This window comes from Scardinius erythrophthalmus (assembly GCF_964197995.2).
Source record: "Scardinius erythrophthalmus genome assembly, chromosome: 9".
Classification (NCBI taxonomy): domain Eukaryota; kingdom Metazoa; phylum Chordata; class Actinopteri; order Cypriniformes; family Leuciscidae; genus Scardinius; species Scardinius erythrophthalmus.
The window spans coordinates 2606244-2627543 of record NC_138229.1 but is presented as its reverse complement, the minus strand read 5'-3'; the positions used below and the strand labels follow the sequence as shown (position 1 = coordinate 2627543).

The following is a 21300-nucleotide window of genomic DNA, read 5'->3' as shown; positions in this document are numbered from 1 at the left end:
CATACACTTTAAGCATTTTAATCAACAGTTCATTTTTTGTTAACCTTTAACCAAATGTCTTGGAGTATCGCAATAATATCGTTTCGATCTGTTTCGAATCGAAATGCATATAAGTATACCTCAAAGGTATATAATATTGGTACCAAAAGTGTACATATTAGTAGTAATAACAGAACCTTTTTAAAGGGGACCATCCCAGTGACAGCTTTTGTACCATTTTCTTTCTGTGTGTACCTCGATAGCAGAACGCATCAAAGCGAGCGGATCCGTTTCTCAGTTCTGTTGACGGAACGGTTGTGACGCCCGGTTCTCCTCCAGGACACTCGGACCGAAGCGCTCTGATGACAGACCTCACGCTCCCGTCAGACACCCAGCCCGGCTCACAGTGATCCAGGCCGGATCTCCAGGCCAGATAGAGCTGACCCACGCTGGCCAGCCGGCCTCCTGAAGACTCGCAGTGAGAAGAGGCCGAGGCACGGGTCAGTTTATCCGGGACGGAGACGGGGAACACCTCACCTGGAGGAACACAGGACCAGAGCAGGGGTGAGTGAGGTTCGGCTCGACTGATGGATTGTGGGTTTTAATGTCACAACACTACCAGGAGTTTATAAAACATGGGGAACACTTTACAATAAGGTTCATTAGCTAACATTAAAGTATATTGTGTTGTATATTTAATTAATAAATTAATATTTAATATATAAAATTAATACATAATCTAAAATATATTTATTTAATAAAAAAATAAAAAAACATTGTTATTATTATTTTTATTATTATTATTATTATATTTTAATGACATATTATGCATACTTATATATTTAATTATTTATTTAGTAAATAGTATATTATTAAGTACATTTATTTGCTTGGTAAATAAATAATATATCAAATAAATAAATAATGTAATATTATATATAAAATTATTTATTGAATGCATAGTATACTTAATAAATAATATACTACATTATATACTATTTAGTAAATAAATAACTATTTAATATAAAATCAATACATAAATAAATAAATTAATAATAATAATTAATCATATTTATAATAATAATTAAAGTTAGTTAGTTAATTAATACTTAAATAAAATACTACATAAAATAAATACTTACATAAATATTTAATATAATATTAATACATCATTTACAATTAATAAAAAAATGATTAATAATATTTATAATAAGAATTATAGTTAGTTAGTTAGTGTGTTAGTGTTTCAAAGCATATCAAAGCAGTATATTAAAGCTCCAATATGTAGGAATTTTGTAATAAAATTTCCAAAAATAACTTGCACAGTGTGATATATTTCCTCCAGTTGTGTACTTACAATATCTCAAAAGTCTCCAAAGATTTTTTATTTCAGAGAAATTCCGATTTTAAATAACTGGCCGTCCCGGAAAAGAAATGTCGCGCCTCAGTGACGCAATATCCCTTTTTTCCCGTGTGGACCATGTGATAGGATATTCCACCACACCGGATTTTTTTTTTTTTTTATTTTTTTTTTTACAACAACTTTATTGAGGTTTTTTTTCTTATCACAATAAACAATAAAGACGTCTGACAAAGAATAAAAAAAGAATAAAATAAAAAATATGACCCACCACACCGGAATATCGCATGGTCAAATGCGGAAGTGGTGGTTAAAGCGTTATAGCCATAGACTGTATGGTTATAGCTGTTATGGATCACGATTACTCTTTGGCGAGTATGGAAGTGCCAACAAAACGAAAGCGTCCATATTCGGATACATTCAGACTGTGTGACAAACGGAGGAATAAAACCCAGATAAATATCGTCCAGGCGTTTTCGAGATGGAGAGAGCTGCGCGTCAATCTTGGACTTGACCGAGACTCTGGTCTCGCGAGTGTATTGATAGACAGGTAAGACATGCAACTGTCAATAATAGCACTTATAAACAAAGTTATATTGCTCTTTGTACTTTGGTAAGGCTTTTTATCACGTGTGGTGACCGAGCTTATGGCAGTACAATTAAATACAATCGGATATGATGTTAAAAAAATATATTTAGTCATTACTTGCAAATGTTCGTTCAAATTTACTTTTAGATATTGGTTTGAACACGTTACACAACACGGCATTAACCATAAAAACGTAAAACTGCACAACATTAACCAAACAAATCATTTGACAAATAGCTGTATGTTGTAACGGGATAATATAGCATAACATTTCACGTTCCTTGCAGTTCATTAATTATGATGAAATAAAATAATACGATCAGACATACAGGTAATACAAAAACGAATAAATTACCTCATCCGTGATCATGATTCATTAATTCCATGTAGATATATCGCTAGATGGTGAAAACGCATTAAAAAAAACGACATCTCCCATCGTCACCTCCTTCATAGCGTCATCAAGCTTCGCCTTTGTTATTGTTGAAACTGCGCCCTCTTGTGGTCAAATACCAAAGTCGCATACTGGAGCTTTAATACATATAGAATATTAATACATTAAAGGGGTCATCGGATGCCCATTTTCCACAAGTTGGTATGATTCTTTAGGGTCTTCATGTAAAGTTTGTAACATATTTTGGTTAAAATTCCTCAATGATTGTGTAAAACTACACCATTTTTAACCTCCTCAAAAACAGCTCTGTTCACAGCGACCCGTTTCGGTGCATGTCTCTTTAAATGATAATGAGGTGCATGTCTCTTTAAATGATAATGAGCAACTGCTCACCCAATTGCTCAGGAAATCCAAACGGCTTGATTACTGAGAGTGTTTAGCATACCTGTCAACCCTCCCGTTTTTCCAGGGATTCTCCCGTATTTTACCTTGCTATCCCGCTATCATCCCGTTTAAATATTTTCCCGTATTGCTCCCGTCTTTTTAATATTTATATAAAAAAATTAAAAATCCCCAAAAGTAAATAGTAAATAAATAAAGTAGTTTGGAGGGAAAATTTCCCTTATTTTCAAATCCCAATGTTGACAGGTATGGTTTAGTATTTTTGAGGATTAAAAAAAGGAGTGAATGGATTTTTTTCATTGTATGGTGGTTGTGTCCACACACTGCAAAGACACATTTATATGCAAACACCATATAAAAGTGAATTTTGCATCCGATGAGCCCTTTAAAACTTGTTTTTCATAAACCCACCTTGCATGTCATTGATGAAACAGTACACGTCAAACAATTCCGAAGGGTCCCGTTTCCCATAATTCCTCACTCCACGAGAAAACTCAGTGTGTCCAAAGCAACCGAGCTCCGGTGTCTGTACGGGATACCTGTGGAGAGGAGTGTGAGATCAGACGAAATCCAGACGAATCCGTATGTAAATATATATATATTTCTTCATTTACTAATTCTTATATAGCACAGTTTAATGCAACATGAGTTCATACATGATGCTAAAAATACATAGAAGCACATAAACCAGACACAGATGCACTTGAAACCCCTTCATGAGTGTTCTCACATAGCGTGTGATTTTAGCCTAAATTTGAAAGCAATTATAGATTTGGCGGATCTAACTGAGACGGAAAAAGATCATTCCCGAGTTTTGGACCCACTCGTTTATCACCCTTATGTTTATATTTTTGTCAAATCAAATCAAAATTGCTTTATTGGCATGACTGTGCATAATACAATATTGCCAAAGCTGGGAATACATAGAATAATTTTAAAGACATCAAAATGATAAAATATTTTAACATAACTTAAATTTGAATGTACAAATTAAATGAATTATACAAATTAACAGTGTAACAAGTTAAAATATGTGTGAACAGTGTTTTAACATATACACACACAGACATTACTGATGGACACTGTGGTGGACAGTAGGGAAACACACTGAGGTCAGACACACACATTACACACAGTCTCTCAGGCTGTGGCACACACACACACACACACACACACACACACACACACACACGTATCTGGCAGGCAGTGCTGCTGTCTGTCCCTCTCCTAGTCTCACCTGTATCTGTTATACTTCAGTCACGGCTGTAAAGTTCTGTATTAAGTTAGTGAGTTTGTACCATTAATGCTGTTTTTTTTTTGTTTTTTTTTTACTATTAGGCCTATTATTATTTTTTTATTATTATTATTTTTATCGTGGTTGGAATTTGTGCTTTGTTGAAAATGTTCAATAAATATATTTATAAAAAAATAAAAAGTTGGTGAGTTTGTGAAAGTAGAGGTCTCTGACTGAACTGTATTTGTGACAGTGTGTCTCTGTCTCGATCTCTCCTGTCCTACAGGGAACACACACCCACACACACACACACACACTCTCGGGGTAACCAGATATATTTTTGTCCTGCTGACACACACATAGAAGATGCAGATTCTCTGATCTCAAGATTCTCTGACAACAAATACTGCTGTCATGGAGATGCTAATAAATAATGGACCTGCATTATGGCAAAAGGATCCTCTTATTATAGATGGAGGTGAGAATAACTAGACATGCTTTTTAGACATTTTTATTTTGCAAAGTTTTTCAAGGCTTGCACCTCGGGACCGATTTCAAAGTTTGCGTTCTCGAGCCGCCAGACACTGTTGTCGTGCGGACGAGCGGCCGGAGTGTTATTTAAATAAACTCCTGATGTACTTACAAACTTTCCAATGCCTCGTTTTATGAGTTCAGAACCTATTTGTGCTACTGTAGGAGTTTGGTCCATTCTGGGAATTATTAGTGCGGTAATTTACCAGATCATCATAGGATCCGTTAGCGCCTGCACTAAACCATCCGGCTGATATCTCTAACTAAGCTCTAACTTTAATAATGTTCGACCGAGGGAAACGGCTTCTGGGGGGAAGCTGACCCTAGGTTGATTTTACTCCGAACCATCCCTTTAATTACTAATGATCTTTGCATCGGAAGTGAAACAATCAAAAACTAACTTTAGCAGGACAATAACTTTATATGCTGTTTATTTACTAGTGTGTTCTAATATGTAACTATGCCATGTTTGGTCTCATCTGACAGCTTATAAACTGAAATGAATGGTGGTGAACTTAATAGAGATATTAAAGTATCTTAATGTACAATTTGGTACTATTGGTTAAACATGCATTGAGGAGAATGTTAATGTTCTTCTCCCCCTCTTGATCTCCACCCATTTGCCTCATCTTTTGGTTTCCTGCCGGTCGGTTTGGTGTTGGTATTCCACTCATGTTTAACAATGCTTTGCTCAGGGTATAAGAAGGAAAGGTAACTGTTGATCTAGGGGAAAGGCTTCTTTAACCCCGGCACTCCCGCACACCGGTGCGTAACCTCGTACTATGAGAAAGGCTTTTACGGCCTGTTCTGCACGACAGTGCTTTATTTGTTAAAACTAAGTTTTCTATACAGTATGTTGTTCCATTCTACTGTCTGAATATTTAAACATGTAACTTAATAAATAACTTTGCCTGCTTTAAAGGCTTTGGGAATCTTTCCTTTTATCACTGATTATGTTGAAAGCTAAAGTGATTATAACTTTCGTTATCTAAACGTTCAGGTTAAAGGGGTCATGACATGGTTTTTTCTTTTCTTTTATTATGTTCCCTTAGGTGCAATTATAGTATTAATATAGTTTTTTGGCAAAAAAATTGAGTGATTTATGACCTTTTCCCACCCTGTTTCTCATGCTCTGATTCAAACAGTCTGTTTTGGGGGTGTTTCCCCTTTAAGAGTTCAGTGTTAACACCCACTGTTATGATTGGATAACGTCAGTGCCTATGCATCAATTGTTAACACCCCCTTGTCAAAATATGCAGATTTTGCGGAGCTGTGTTTACCGTTACCATAGTAACGGGTGATGCGTGCGAGGTTATGGCGATTGCAATGATGTTTGAGTCGGAATCAGAGGAAATGAACCATCAACACTGAGAATGCATCAGCCCGTCCACATAGAAAGTGTGAAACTATTTTGTCAGTTTGACAGCCTACATCTTTTAATAGCCTACGGGGCATGAACATGACGGTCATAAAACAATAAGTAGGCTAAACTAAGTAAAATTTTACAGTTTTTCTCGATTGCTTAAACACTATAACCAGGCTTTTTAACTAAATTTTCAAAACCTTAATGCCATTTTTCAAAAAGCACACCCATTTCACTAAACTATGAACACTATTCCCTGTTTTGACACATGAGTCAAATTTGTTGAACTGTCACTGCAAAACTCTACACACAAATCCCTTCATTTCTCATTGCTTAGACCATGTTGTCATATAGAAAGCACTAGCATTCAAAATTGTTCACTCAATCAGCACAGCTTCAGCTCAGTTAGCACACAATTACCCAGGTGGAAACACTAAGAGTCAAAATTTAACACACATCAATCAGAACCTTCAATAGATAGATAAAAGGGCCCAAATCAGTTTATTGCGTTTTGAAACAATGGATCCAGAAAGACATGAAGGAAGAGGGATAAGAATGAGGAGGAGGAAGGGCAAGGACAAGAAGACAAGCAGTGTCAGATGAAATTCAAGCCCCATAGTTGCCCATGTGTTATTCAATGGTATGACTATGAGGGAGGCTGGGCTACGAGTAAGGCCAAATTTGAGTCGCTTTACCGTCGCCTCGAGAACCTTCAGGGAGGTGTGGTGGCAAACAAAATTCTATCACTGAATAAGAGACAAGCATTTCCAATAGTCTTTGATGAGGTTTATTTTCTTGCAAGAAAAGGCCAGCAGTCGTACAGTCACACAGTGTGGCTGCAGAGTGTGACAGTGAAGGGAGGGCATCCTTTCTCCTTTATAGTCTTGAATCCCAGAATGTTATCTTTCTAGGCCAATGATGGTATTTCAACCGTATATGTGGAACATTCTTAGACGTGTTCATCATATTGTATCCTTGAGTGGAGACCCTCACGTCCCAACACTCTTTACCATTCCAATACAATTCGAATTCCATATTAGAATATGGTTTGTGTGTGCTCTTTTACTGTCATATGTTGGTCACACACATCTTACTGCAAGTAAATATAAAAAAAAAAAAATTAGAGGAGAGAGTAAAAAAAAAAAAAAAAAGAGTAAAACAGGGAAAGAAAAATATTTGTGTGTGCGTGTGTTTTCTGTGTATGAATAAAAATGTGCCAATGTATCCACTGGTTGTGTCTTTTGTGTTCATCATGTGAAAAGGTTTGTGATGGGGGAACCACAAGCAACATAACTTACCAGTTTTGGAAATGTTGTTTTGAATTTATTGCACCAGTGTCTTAGACTATGTTGTAGTGTGTGTGATTTTGATGGCTTGTGTGTCCAGTCTGAGGTCAAAGTTTGGTTTTTCAGCAAGAGTGATTGGTTTTGAGTGTAGAGCTTCATTTTGACCTGAAAATAGGATGTTTGGGGAATTGGGTGAGACGTTATGGATTTGTGTTTATAGTTTTGAGAATACGAGGTATAGTTTCAAGAAATGTGTTTAAGCAATCGAGAAAAACTGTAATGTTACAAAGACCTCTTATATACCAAAAGATCAAGGCAAATTTGGTTTCTCATGCCATGACCCCTTTAAATCCTACATTTTCCTATCAGTTCTAAGGAAGACTCTTACCTTTAAAGAATAAGAGGTTAAAGAATAACAACAACTTTAATGGAGTCAGATTAATCATATTGGAGTCAGATAAATATTTGAATTATACACGTCATCCTTCAACTGCCTTTTGTTCCGATTATTGGTTCAAAATAGCAGCGTAAGCTTCCAGCCTTACTACAGTCTAGATTGTTAAAAGCGCTGTATAAATGAAGCTGACTTGACTTGACATGCATGAGATGTAACCCTGGTTCACTGGTGTTGCTGACCTGACGCTCTGGTCCTTGAGCCAGCCGGCCTCACAGCTGTTCATACTGGAGTGAAACGCGGCCCACAACTGCTCAACCGAGGCGATCTGAGCCGAATTATCCTCGCACGCTCGCACGGCCTCCGCATACGACAGGGAATATCCATCCGCAGGAGAACGGTAGTGGAACACCACACCTGAGAACACACACACATATCAACACACAGTTCATTAGCTGAGGACGCTTTCTGTGGACCGGCACAGGTAAAGCTCTCGGGACAGTGGATGCTGTTGGCCAATATTAGTGTTTCTTTAATAATCTGCATGTTTCTTATACCTGATTTGTTTTTTAAAAGCAGTCAAAACCGTTAAGATTTGATCATTTCGGCTGTGATATCAAGTCAAGATACATTAGATTTATTGTCTTTCCGCTGTACATAGAGACATATGAAGGAACAAGATGTTACATATATAAACATACATATGTATAGGCCTATATGTCAAATTGGTTAATTGCATAAAAGTGTGTTTATATAACATACTGTATGTGTGTGTGTGTACATATATACTGTATATATAATATATGTACAGTATGTGTGTGTGTGTGTATATTGTTATTTCTGTGTTAGCCTACAATATTTCACATTATCACAGAAGAACTGGGATAAAAGTTTATAGTTCGTATATAAACACTGATGTCTACAATAGTGATCAAAATAGAGTAAATCACCTTTTGAAAGTAACTTTGTGCTTCAAATAAAGATTGTATCGTTACATCGTTACACCAGTAGGTGGCGACAAGTGACTGTTAAACATGTATTTGTCATTGAATCATTCATTTAAAGGGATATTTCACCGCTGGAAAGATGAATGTGTGTTTAAATTGGGTCATTTATGTAGTAGAAATGTGAAATTATTTTAGAAGTTGGTGCCTTCTAGACTGAGAAAATGTAGAAAATGTATTTTTGGCTCATGTGGATGAAAGACAACAACTCCCAGAATGCACTTGCTTCACTGCCATACGAGGACACTCCCAAGCCACGCCCACCGGTTACAGAGGGCAGTGTCGGGAGAAATGATACAGCTAGGCTACTAGTCGACTGGAAACTGAAGAGACGGTGTTTTATGGTGAGATCCCCCTATGGGCGGGTTGAACACATGCGGGACGAGCGCCTCCTACTGGCTGGAGTCTCTCGCCTCTGGACAAAAGAGCCTCTGATGACGATAAATGACGATTTTTGCGTCATCTGAGGTTTTTTCCAGACACACAATACAGAAATCTCTCGTCTCAGAGGGACATGAGGGAGGGAAGCACGGTCACTCGAATATACTACCGGGTTTCTACTGATACAAAGCTTAATGCTAATCGGTGAAGTATCCCTTTAAGAGATTTGTTCAAAAAGCACTGATTCATCCAGTAATGAAACAAGTGAAGGATTTATAAGTGAGTCATTTATCCTTCATTCAACCCAGTTGTTTTTTTATAACTCATTTAGATTAATTAAACATTTTAAATAGACTGCAGCAATTAACATTTTGTCAGAACCTCTAGTAAATTACGTTGTTTTGTTTAGTTGTCTGTTCAGAATCATGATCTCTGTCCGAAACCAAGTATTTGTCCATCAAAACTACGCCAGTTTCTGCTAAATCTGTCAACTCCGACCGCCCAAAAATCTGCAGACTTTTGCCAACTATTGTTGACTTGCAAAAATCATGCAGTTTATTCCAACCTTCAGAGTCATTGTCCGTTAAATCAGTAATATTACCGAATATCATTGTCTTTTACAGCTGTACATTATACAGTACCAGTCAAAAGTTTGGAAACATTACTATTTTTAATGTTTTTGAAAGAAGTCTCTTATTCTCATCAAGCCTGCAGTTTAATAAAAAAAAAACAAAAAAACAGTAATATTATGAAATATTATTACAATTTAAAATAATGGTTCTCTTTTTTAATATATTTTAAAATGTAATTTATTTTTGTGATGCAAAGCAGAATTTTCATCAGCAAGTACTCCAGTCTTTGGTGTCTTATGATCCTTCAGAAATCATTCTAATATGATGATTTGATACTCAGTTATTATCAATGATGGAAACAGTTGTGCTGTTTAATATATTTTTTTGGAATACTTTTTTCAGGATTCATTGATGAGTAAAACGTTAACAGCATTTATTCATAAAAACAGCATTTATTCAAAATAAAAACATTTCTAACAATATAAATCGTTACCATCACCTTTTATCAATTTAACGCATCCTTGTTGAATTAAAGTACTAATTTCTTAAAAAAAAATAGTTATTGTTCCCTAACTTTTGAAAGGTAGTGTATATTGTTACAAAAGATTTCTATTCTAAATAAATACAGTTCTTTTTAACTTTTTATTCATCAAATAATCCTGAAAAAAGTATCTCAGGTTATAAAAAAATATTAAGCAGCACAACAGTTTCCAACATTGATCATAAATCATCATATTAGAATGATTTCTGAAGGATCATAAGACACCAGAGACTGGAGTACTTGCTGATGAAAATTCAGCTTTGCATCACAAAAATAAATTACATTTTAAAGTATATTAAAAAAGAGAACCATTATTTTAAATTGTAATAATATTTCATAATATTATTATTATTATTATTTTTTATTTTTTTTACTGCAGGCTTGATGAGCATAAAGAGACTTCTTTCAAAAACATTAAAAATAGTAATGTTCCCAAACTTTTGACTGGTATTATATATGTAGAACATTTCAGATGATTTATCTGCAGTTGTAAGTGTAATTTCCCTCGTTAAGCATCACCTGTTTTCCTCATGATCTCATTTGCAGCTCAGGTAATCAATCAGATCGTTCTAATTAAAGACTTATTATGGCCAATTAACCAGTTAATTAGATCCTGAGATGAAAATGAAAAAAAAAAAAGCTGAGCTAAAGTTAGACGGGAAATGAGGGAAATTAGGGAAAAACCTCAAATGAGTGTGATATCGACAGTCTGAATCGATGTAATGAGGGGGTAATTAATTCACAGCAGACTCTGAGAATCGTTAAAGAGCCGGCCGGCAGATTTCCAGAATCTTTATCAGAAAACTGATGTTCTGGTTTAAGATGAGGTCACGTTTTACTTTAGCCTCACCGAACGACTGTCATAACCCGCTTGACTCGCTCACTGGGGATTTACAGAACAATATATTTAGCTTTCATTTTATTTTAATTAAACTGCTTACTGAGCACCTTACATTATTACTGTAATGCTTTTCTGTCCAACTAATTTAACACAATGTCCATTGTGAAAAGTGCCATGTAAATAACATAGTCTAAAAATTACAATATTTTATTAATATAACAATTATTTTTGACAACACCAAAATGTTATGCATTTATAAAATTTGCATTTTTTTATCACTTTTAAATCATTAAAAAAATATATTTGTAGATTCAAACGGTTAATTTCTAGCCCTTGTTCACAAATTCTGTAAAGCTGATTTGAAACAAGGTCTATTGCAAAAAGTGCTATGTAAATAAGATGTTAAAAAATATATAATATTTGATAATTATTATTAAAAAAAATTAAAAACACCAAAATGTTATATATTTTTTTAATACAAATTGAATTAATAAAAAAAAACGAGCCCTTGTTTTCTATTCTAGCCCTTGTTCACAAATTAAGGTGGTATTATTTACGTATATACTATTATAGTAATTATTAATATTTTGAATGAGCTTTTACTTTTATATTTTCAGTTCATTTCCATTTTAAGTTTATGTGATTTGTTTATCATTTTTAGTAATTTGTTTATATTTCTATTTAGCTTACATTTATATTTGTTTCAGTTTTATTTGTAATAATTAAACTTTTTCATCTAATATTTACATTTTAGTCTATTTCAGCTTTATTTCAGTTATACTATATAACTAACTACTATATAACAGTTATACTTTATTTCATTTATACTATGAAATTATACTAATTTCAATCATATTTTATCCTGTGTGTAATGCTATAAAATATGGGTAACACTTTACAATAAGGTTCATTAGTTAACATTAGTTAACTACCTTAGTTAACATAAACTGAGAATGAACAATACTTCAGCATTTATTAATCTTAGTTAATATTAATTTGAGCATTTACTAATACATTGATCAAATCAAAGGTTGTGCTTGTTAACATTAGTTAATGCACTGTGAACTAACATGAACAAACAGCTGGATTCTTATTAACTAATAGTAACAAAGATTAATAAATACTGTAACAAATGTGTTGCTCATTGTTAGTTAACTAATGTTAAGCAATGTTTGGATCTGACCTGTGATCTCCAGGTTGACTGTGTCCTGCTCGTAACTGTCTCCCAGAGCGACGTGGCATCGGAAAGTCCCGGAGTCATTGGACCGGAGCTGATCGAGCGCCAGCGACGCGTTCAGGTGGTTGTCGGAGTATCCGGGCAGACTGACCCGACCCGCGTACGCCTGGTGAACCCGGACCACCCCGTCCCGGGCCGACAGCACCGTCCTCTCCTGGGCCCCTGAGCCGCGGGTCCAGTGGATGTAGGGGCCGTGTCCCGGGACGGGGGCTGGCGTCAGGGTGAACACACACGGGAGGAGCGCAGACTCTGCCAGCGGGCGGCGTAAGGGAGGATGGGTCACTCTCCGGACGGTCACCAGAGTCTCAGCTTCAGTCACGCCTGCCGGAGAGGAGAAACAGATCAGCAGGGTTAAGCGCTTTGGAAAAATGGTACTTTTTTTTTCATCCGAATAGTCCGAAACTTGGTAAAGGTTTTGGCACTTGCTGTGTGAACCCCAAAAAATAAAAAAAATAAATCATGGACATGATTGGAAGAGGTTAAATGGTCCAAAAAAATAAAATAACAAAAAGTAAATAGTATTTTTGCACATTTTTCATAACAATAAACGTAAAATTTCTGTAACTTTTTTTTTGTTCACTTTTTAAAACTTTTTTCACTTCAGCGATAATCTGACAAGTGTTTGAACAGAGATCAAACTTCAGTCTTTGCTCTAAAGCATTTAAGATTTACCACAGTTTAAGTTTGAAATTAAATTTCCAGGTCTATGCTCAAAAAGTGAATAAATAGGCTGATTGCGAAAGAAATCAACAGGTTTAACCCTCTGGTGCTCTTCGGAAAAATTTAACTTGGTAAAGGTTTTGGCATTTGCTGTGTGAACCCCCCTAATCCCCCCCCCCCCCCCAAAAAAAATCATGGACATGATTCGAACAGATTAAATGGTCCTGAAAAAATAGTCCCACTTGTGCTCCTCGCGGTCAAAAATGAGCGCATTGGAAAAGAATGGAGACGAATTTCCTCTAGTGGAAGCGTTCGGTACTGCAACCAAACAATATCACTGAAAGATCATTTTTTGAGAAATCAGGCTAACATTTTGAACACGGCTTTGATTGGCTTTTATGGCTTTGATTTTCTCACAGTTTTAGAGTAAAACATGTTTTTGAAAATATAGATTTCATATAAAAAAATTTAAATAGTATTTTTGCACATTTTTCATAACAATAAACGTTAAATCCTGTAACTTTTTAAAACTTTTTTCACTTCAGCGATAATCTGCCAAGTGTTTGAAAAGAGATCAAACTTCAGTCTTTGCTCTAAAGCATTCAAGATTTACCACAGTTTAAGTTGGAAATTACATTTCCAGGTCTATGCTCAAAAAGTGAATAAATAGATTATAAATACAGCGTAAATTATCATTTAGTACCATAAAATCCCATAAAAATACAAAATATTAAATAAAAAACATTATCAAACTAAAATATTGTAAATTAATTGCATTGAAATAAAAATAATAAATTCAGTCATTTTTGACCGACACGTAAAGAGCACCAGAGGGTTCGTTTAAAGCTAAAATCTGCAATGTTTACTGAGTTTAAATCATTTGTGGTGTCGGAGTGACTGCGGTTACACACACACATCGAGTGACCACATTGGTTTTCAGCGCGAAAAACACACAAAACACGTCTAAAACGGGGAAGAGCTTTGAGATCGTCTGTACAACTAGATCTGACAAGAAATATGAGGTATATTTTTACAGACTGCCGAAAGCTTCAGATCAGAAGCAAATGAATCGCTGTAATTCACAGAAACATCTGGATCAGACACAGAAATGTGGATTTGCAGTTTCATTGTGTGTCAATATGCTGGATTTAGGGGGAAAATCATTCCCTATATGTTGTATTGTTGTAGATTGTATTGACAACTCCTCAATTTAATATTTACCATCTTATATTCTGCATAATTGGATGTTTTTAAATAAACACTGACAAAAAACTATACAAGTTTTAAGGCTGGACGATATGATGATATAGTTAACAGTAATAATAACCCTGATTTAACAATAACTAATAACCTGTCCAGATTATTTCAGATGAGAAGGAAAGTATAGTTTCAGAGGTGGAGAAAGTTATTATATTTTGATGAAAGATTCTAAAGACAAATATTTCTACTTTGGAAATGCATGCAATTATGAATTATTCACAGGAGCGTGAGTGTGATTCAAGGAAGCAAATATGGACATTTTTATTTTACATCAAGACAAATTAAGATTTCAGAAGAAAAGTTCCTTGGGTTATTGCAGCAAAAGCCTTTGTAACGTCCTCAAGAGTCAAGCACAGAAAACACATAAATAATGTTTTCTTCATCCTGAGCGTCTCTTCTCCATCTCAACACACTTCATTTAAACAGACACAAACTCTCCAAACACTTCAGAGGTTGAGAGGAAAAACACAAAGACGCTTTTTGAAGCTTCGCCTCTCAAACTGACACTCAAGTGATTTTGTTCTTTCATAAGAAAAGAAGGAATATCTGCAGCTGAACTCATTATATTCTCTCTGTCACGGACTTTGAGAGAAGCTGTTATTAACTGGATCTCAGTCTGATGTGTGTTCATGTGCGTCTGAAGGTATTTAAGTACCTGTTTCCATCCGGTCCCAGTAGATACAGTCTAAAAGTGCCCCTATAATGCTATAATAGTTCCTAATTTTGTTTTGGAGTCTCCTACAGGTTTACATGCATTCAAGATCAAAATCACTTCTTGATAATCTCCACTGCAGCATCAGCTCTTTTCTCTCAGCGTCTGAAACGGTTCGTTCGAAGATTCAGTCTCTCTAAACCCCGCCTCTCTGAGAGTAGCTCTGCTCTGATTGGTCAGATGGTCATTATCATATCTGAATCTCAGCTCTTGACACTCAGTGATACGAACAGTAATGATGGCGTGAGTTTTACCGTATCAATCTCATCAAAGTGGATTTGCTTTGTCAGCAGAAAACAGCGTCTTCTCCACATGAACAACACAAACTCTTACAGTCTCAGATACACTACAGTGTTTGAGGGCGGAGCTAAGAGACGCTGTTCAGCCAATCAAGACCAGAGGCTGGCATTATGCAAATTAGTTCCAAGTGAGACTGAATTACTGACGACTCGTTTCAGTTCAGAATCACTTCTTTCCATTTATCTGCACTTTGATCTGTGAAACTCTGTGAACTTTTACATTCATAAACAGCTTTATTACACACTGCATGAAAGGTACAGTAATATCAGAAAAAGCATAATAGGGGCACTTTAATAGAGATGAAATACCCATAATGCACTGTAAATATACAGTACAAACACAGTCAAACCTTTGTTGTCTAAAAGCTAAATGCATAAATGTAAAGTGTACACATGTAAAAGTATCCTGCAGAACTTCAGAACTCTAATGGACTGAAATGAAGAGAAGAGAAGAGCGAGATCCACTGCTGTTTTAAAACATGCAACATCATTATTCAGTAAATTACAGACAAATCTTTGTAAATACTCCAGGTTATTTATAACTATGAAGAGCGGCTGTCATGTTTTCCGTCTCCACAGACAATCGTTTCAACCACTTTCATTTCCTAGCCTGTAGAAACATTGAAACTGTGTTTACAGTAATTTACAGTAAAGTGGGTTTCAAATCTGAAGCTGGTATTATAGTTTATTTTTAGAAGTTAAAGATGTACACACTGCCCTTTAAAAGTCTCGGGTCAGTTAGAAATGAATACTTTTATTGTTGCAACAATAAAAATACAATATAATGGTTTCCACACATATATGAAGCTGTTTTCAACATTGATAATAATCATCAAATCCTCATATTAGAATGAATTCTGAAGGATCATGTGACACTGAAGACTGGAGTAATGATGCTGAAAATTCAGCTTTGATCACAGGAATAAATTACACTTTACTATATATTCACATAGAAAACAGCTATTTTAAATTATAATAATATTTCAGAATATTGCTGATTTTACTGTATTTTTGGTCAAATAAATGCAGTCTTGGTGAGCAGAAGCGACTTCTTTAATCAGCGTTAAGTAAATCTTCCTGACCCCAACATTTTGAACACTAGTGTGACTTGACAGAAGTTGGTGAGCGAGATGTTTTACACTAAAGTGCAAGTGTTATACTGTCAGAACTCTGTGATAGCTGCATATCTGAAACATTTATTAGCGGTGAAGTGCATTACTGTAAACACATTTCCCATTGGTTTTTACACACAGATGCTGTCCACAGATATTAAATTGTAATTAACCTGGAATATTGCTTTAAGTGATTAAGTAAGAAAAGGAAATCTAATCTCCCAAATCCAGTCCTCCTCGCCAACCTGAACAATCTGAAACGGTTAATGCATTGAAAAATCAATTGCAGCTCCTTCATTCCATATGGATTTAGGGATGAGTGTATATCCCAGAGTTTGAATAATGATATACGTGATGAAAGCTCAAATCTGCATTTAGATGGATTGGATTCACCCTCCGCGGGTTTGTCTTTCTGCAAAAACCAAGCAATTCTCCTAACTCATTAGCGTACGAGTGAATATCACTAAAACATGTCTGATTCACCACGAAATTTAAAAAAAAACATAGAAAATTAAGCCTATTTCCTCCCTGAATTATTATTGCCATGATGTTTACGTTCTTTTTTTTTTTTTTTACAGTATTAGTGTCTTATCTTATTGCAAAAAAATAATAATTTACATGAGTATAAATTAAAGGCAAAAAAACAAATACTTACAAAGATGTAAATGCCATTTAAATATATACATTTTATTATATCTTCATCATTGTAGTATTATAAATTAAATGTAATTGCATATTTGATTGAATATTATAATTAATTGCATTTGATTGCATCATAAAAGTCAATTTTTTAATTAATTTCAGAATAATACATTTTTATAAATTAATTTTAAATGATATATTTATACTTTTATTAGTAATATGTCATATATTAGTATATTAGACATGACATATCAATTTGTTTTTTTTTAATTAGTAAATAAGTAAATTGAAGGCATACAACCATGACTTAGTCTATAATTACTTACCATTTAGATAATTTAATCATTATCTTTATTGCATTAGGAATTACCTTAAGAATTTGAGTGAATATATATATATATATATATATATATATATATAGCTACAATCACACACATATACAGTATACACAGTATATGTGTGTGTTTTTATATTTTGGGGTGAAAGAAGAGCTGGACATGCTGTTGACAAGTTTCACCCATATATCAAACATGAGAATACAGCCCATAATCTCATTTACACACTTCCAAAAATCAATCTCGCCAGTGGCTTTATAAATAAGATTCCATCAGACACAGTAGCTCACACACACACACACACACACACACACACACACACACACTCCCAGAGGGGGGTTACAGATTAATGCATTAACTGAATAACCTTTGCCAGCTCCACACACAAATAAACACAGCAGCACCTGCAGTAGTTTACACCTCTCAGCCCTCATCAGCCGTAACCATGGCAACCGCTGCTCGGTAACCAGGAGCGACGAGAGGACGGCGCTCGCTCGGCTCGATACGCTGAATCTGATTCATTCGCCAGCCGTCCAAACATGCGGCTGTAACAACACAAAGCTCTGCTGATCCGCTGCACACCTCGATCCTCTACTGATCCTCAGAACACTCACTCTGGACAAAAGCATGTCCATCAAACACTCACACTAAAAACTCTTACAAGCTGAAATAAAAGATAAATATTACATGAAAAACTTGCCTTGCCAACTAACTGAAGTAAACGCATCAAAATACATAAAAAAGTGACGAAACTGAAATAAATATAAATGTATTGCTAAATAAATTAAAAATGTTAAAAACCTAATCAAATTTACAAATGCACATAAAAATGACTGAAACTTACACTAAAATGAAAAGTACTACAATAGTATTACAGTTTAAAAAAAAATAAAGAAGAGAAAAAGCATTTAACAAAATGACTAAACCTAAAATTAAAATGAAAACTGAAAATATAAAAATAAATGGTAATTCCAAATATGAATATATTCTATGATATTGTTAAAGCTAAATATAAATATATAAAAAAAAGAAATGAATAAAAATGACAAAAGCACATACTGTAACAAAATGAAAACTGAAAATATAAAAAAGCTAAATCCAAATATTGATAAACACTATAATAGTATATAAAATAACACTGCGCAGACCGCACAAGATGCAGGATGATTGGAGAGCAGTTCACCCAAAAATCAAAATGAAACCTATAATTTACTCATTCTCAAGCCATCCGAGGTGTGTATATGACTTTCTTCTTTCAGCCGATCACAATCAGAGTTATATTAAATAATATCCTGGCTCTTCCGAGCTTTATAATGGCATTGAATAGTGCCTGAGCTTTAAAAAGCTCATCCATTCATCATAAAAGTAATCCATACGATAATATAGTCCTTCTGAAGCAAAGCCATGCGTTTTTGTAAGAAAAATATCCATATTTGTAACTTTATAAACTATAATAACTGGCATTCGGTAACAGATATGATATGATATTAAAGATTATATTAATATATAATATAACTCTCATATACACCTAGGATGATTTGAGGGCGAGTAAATTATGGGATCATTATAATTTTTTATTTCATCTGCCAAGAAGCACTAATAAAAAACTGCACAATATTTGCCTTTTCTGAGCATTTTTACACTTATTTTGGAACGTTATTTGCGTGTTAGTTTTATCGCATAGGTTTATCGCTTTAAGTCAGCAGTTTTTACATTAACTCGCAGCCTAACACTCTTAGTAAATAGCAGCAAAGCTCCTCTCATATATCCTGAGGTCCGATCTGAAGAGGGCCGGTCTGAATTCACAGGCTCGTAAATCGTCCTGGCAGGAGGGAGTGATTTCCCATCATCCTTCAGAACGGCCACCCATCGCTAAAGAGCCTAGTGAAACTGAAGCTGCCAGTGAAAACATTTGGCCAATGAAGCATTTTGTGTTCGCTCACACACACACACACTGATCCGGTTAAACGGTAGGAGGGCTTTGGCTGAGGTGACTATTGGGTATTATATATATATATATATATATATATATATATATATATATATATATATATATATATATATATCACTGATTCTTGAGATAAGGGACAAAAGTACTTTTGAAAAGTGACAAACAAAAAATCGATACTACATTCATTTGAATTGGATATCTTCATAAACACGGGTCTCATCTATCATACTATGAAAAGGAACAGGTTTTTTATTTAACCACTTTTTATAAAAATTGACATTTACTCACTTAGTAACCTGACATTTGTCAACTCCGTCTGACACATGAAAATGTTTTTTTTGTGTGTTTGATCAATTCAACAACACTGTAAAGTCTTTAAGTGTGTAGAAATGGTGTGCCTTAGCAAGGTTAAGTGATAAATTGCGTTGTATACACTTTTAATATTATTTTACATTGTTTTTGAATTAGCCATTTTAAATTACCTTCATTTAGTTTACTAATTTTTTAATTTTTAATATATACAATCAGTGGTTTTGTGCACAAGACACTGATGCATGTAGATAAGTTGGTGTTTTAATGTATGAACACACTCAATCGAACAAAAGAAACATACCTTTTTATATAAAAATGAAAAACCTCCATCTTACGGTGTTGACACACAAATGACGGTGTTGACACACAAATGACGGTGTTGACAAACTAATCGAGAATAAAACTGATTAAAGATATTTACCTAGTTTTGACATGGCAAAGGGAGAGAGTATCAAGGGAAAGGGTATCAAACTTCATACAAAGAGTACCTGGTGTCAGGATCTTGGCACACATGAAAATGTCAAAATGTTCCTGGTATCAAAAGAAAAAAGCAAATGTATCTGGAGGTCCTCTGTTGGTCATCTATACTGAACAACACGTTTGTTTTTGCCCCCATTCTTCATGATCTGAACTCAAAGATCTAAGACTTTTTCTATGTACACAAAAGGCCTATTTCTCTCAAATATTGTTCAGAAATCTGTCTAAATCTGTGTTAGTGAGCACTTCTCCTTTGCGGAGATAATCCATCCACTTCACAGGTGTGGCATATCAAGATGCTGATTAGACAGCATGATTATTGCACAGGTGTGCCTAAGGCTGGCCAAAATAAAAGGCCACTCTAAAATATGGATCAACCGATATGGATTTTTTAGTGCCGATGCCGATACCAATTTTTTTTCATCAGCCTTAGCCGATGACCGATACGGGGTGCCGATTTTCTTGGGCCGATATTTGGAGCCGATACTGCTTTTGCTCACTCAATTTAAATCATAAAAATGACACAATGATGATAACAAATGTTACAAGTCTCAAATAAAAATAAGGAAAATTTATTGAACTAAAAAAAAAAAAAATATTTGACAAATATTAAAAACAGGTGAGGTAGAACAAGTAAAAAAAAGTTCAGTGCTAAAATTATTGAAAATAAATAATAAGCATAATTCAAATTCTTTAAGTAAATTCTGAAAATAAATATTTAAGCATGAATAAAATAATTACACTATTGCACACAGTAGCAACAAGCAAGCAGCATAATAAACGTCTGTCGTTGCTATGGAGCCATGAACTGCGCTCTCCATGATGACATGGAGGAAGGATTAATTTATTTCCTGCCCTTTACGAATATATTTATGGAGATGAGAAATAAAAACCCGCCCTGTCCAGCTATGATCAGCTGTTCGGCCGATCTTTCGATGTTGTCGTATTATTCCACCACAGATGCGGCATTCTGAAAAGTTGAGATGTTTTTATATCGATGCGGCGCGAACGCGCTTGGAAAAAACGAGCCCGTCGCTTCCATAATGAGCGTGCATACCGCGCGCCTACATTTGAAATAACGAACTTGAGCACGCAAAAGACGTGATATGTGAACAGGCCCTAAAAAGTTTCGATGTTTTCATCTCACCACGGCATAGAAGCGCCTGGACAAACGAGCGCGATGTGTCGCAACCGCGTCGCTGCTTTTATGATCACACGTCCAAACCTCAGCCAGGTGGTGGCTGAATAAAACTCCCACAAATATCACGGAACAACGTCGGCATTATTTAATCCTATGACCAGTGTTCGTAACAGCTGCCGTATGCATATGGATAGCCTCAAACTTAGCTATTTGCAGCTCCCTAAATACAATGACAAGCAGTTTTATAGATGAGGCATTCGCGTTTTCCATTTGGACCCACAAATTTGCTTA

General features: G+C 35.0%; 1 protein-coding gene across 1 annotated transcript in view; it reads right to left on the bottom strand.

Moving 5' to 3' along the window:
• The window catches only part of ncana (neurocan a), a gene marked incomplete at its 3' end in the record, with an annotated part of 97127 nt that overhangs the window by 40181 nt on the left and 35646 nt on the right, over positions 1-21300 (bottom strand). The window contains exons 3-6 of the mRNA XM_081375587.1: positions 12055-12429; positions 7775-7949; positions 3136-3263; positions 235-516 (exon numbers count right to left, since the gene is read on the bottom strand). Of these exons, the coding sequence (XP_081231713.1) occupies positions 235-516; positions 3136-3263; positions 7775-7949; positions 12055-12429 (960 nt within the window). The remainder of the gene's footprint in view (positions 1-234; positions 517-3135; positions 3264-7774; positions 7950-12054; positions 12430-21300) is intronic.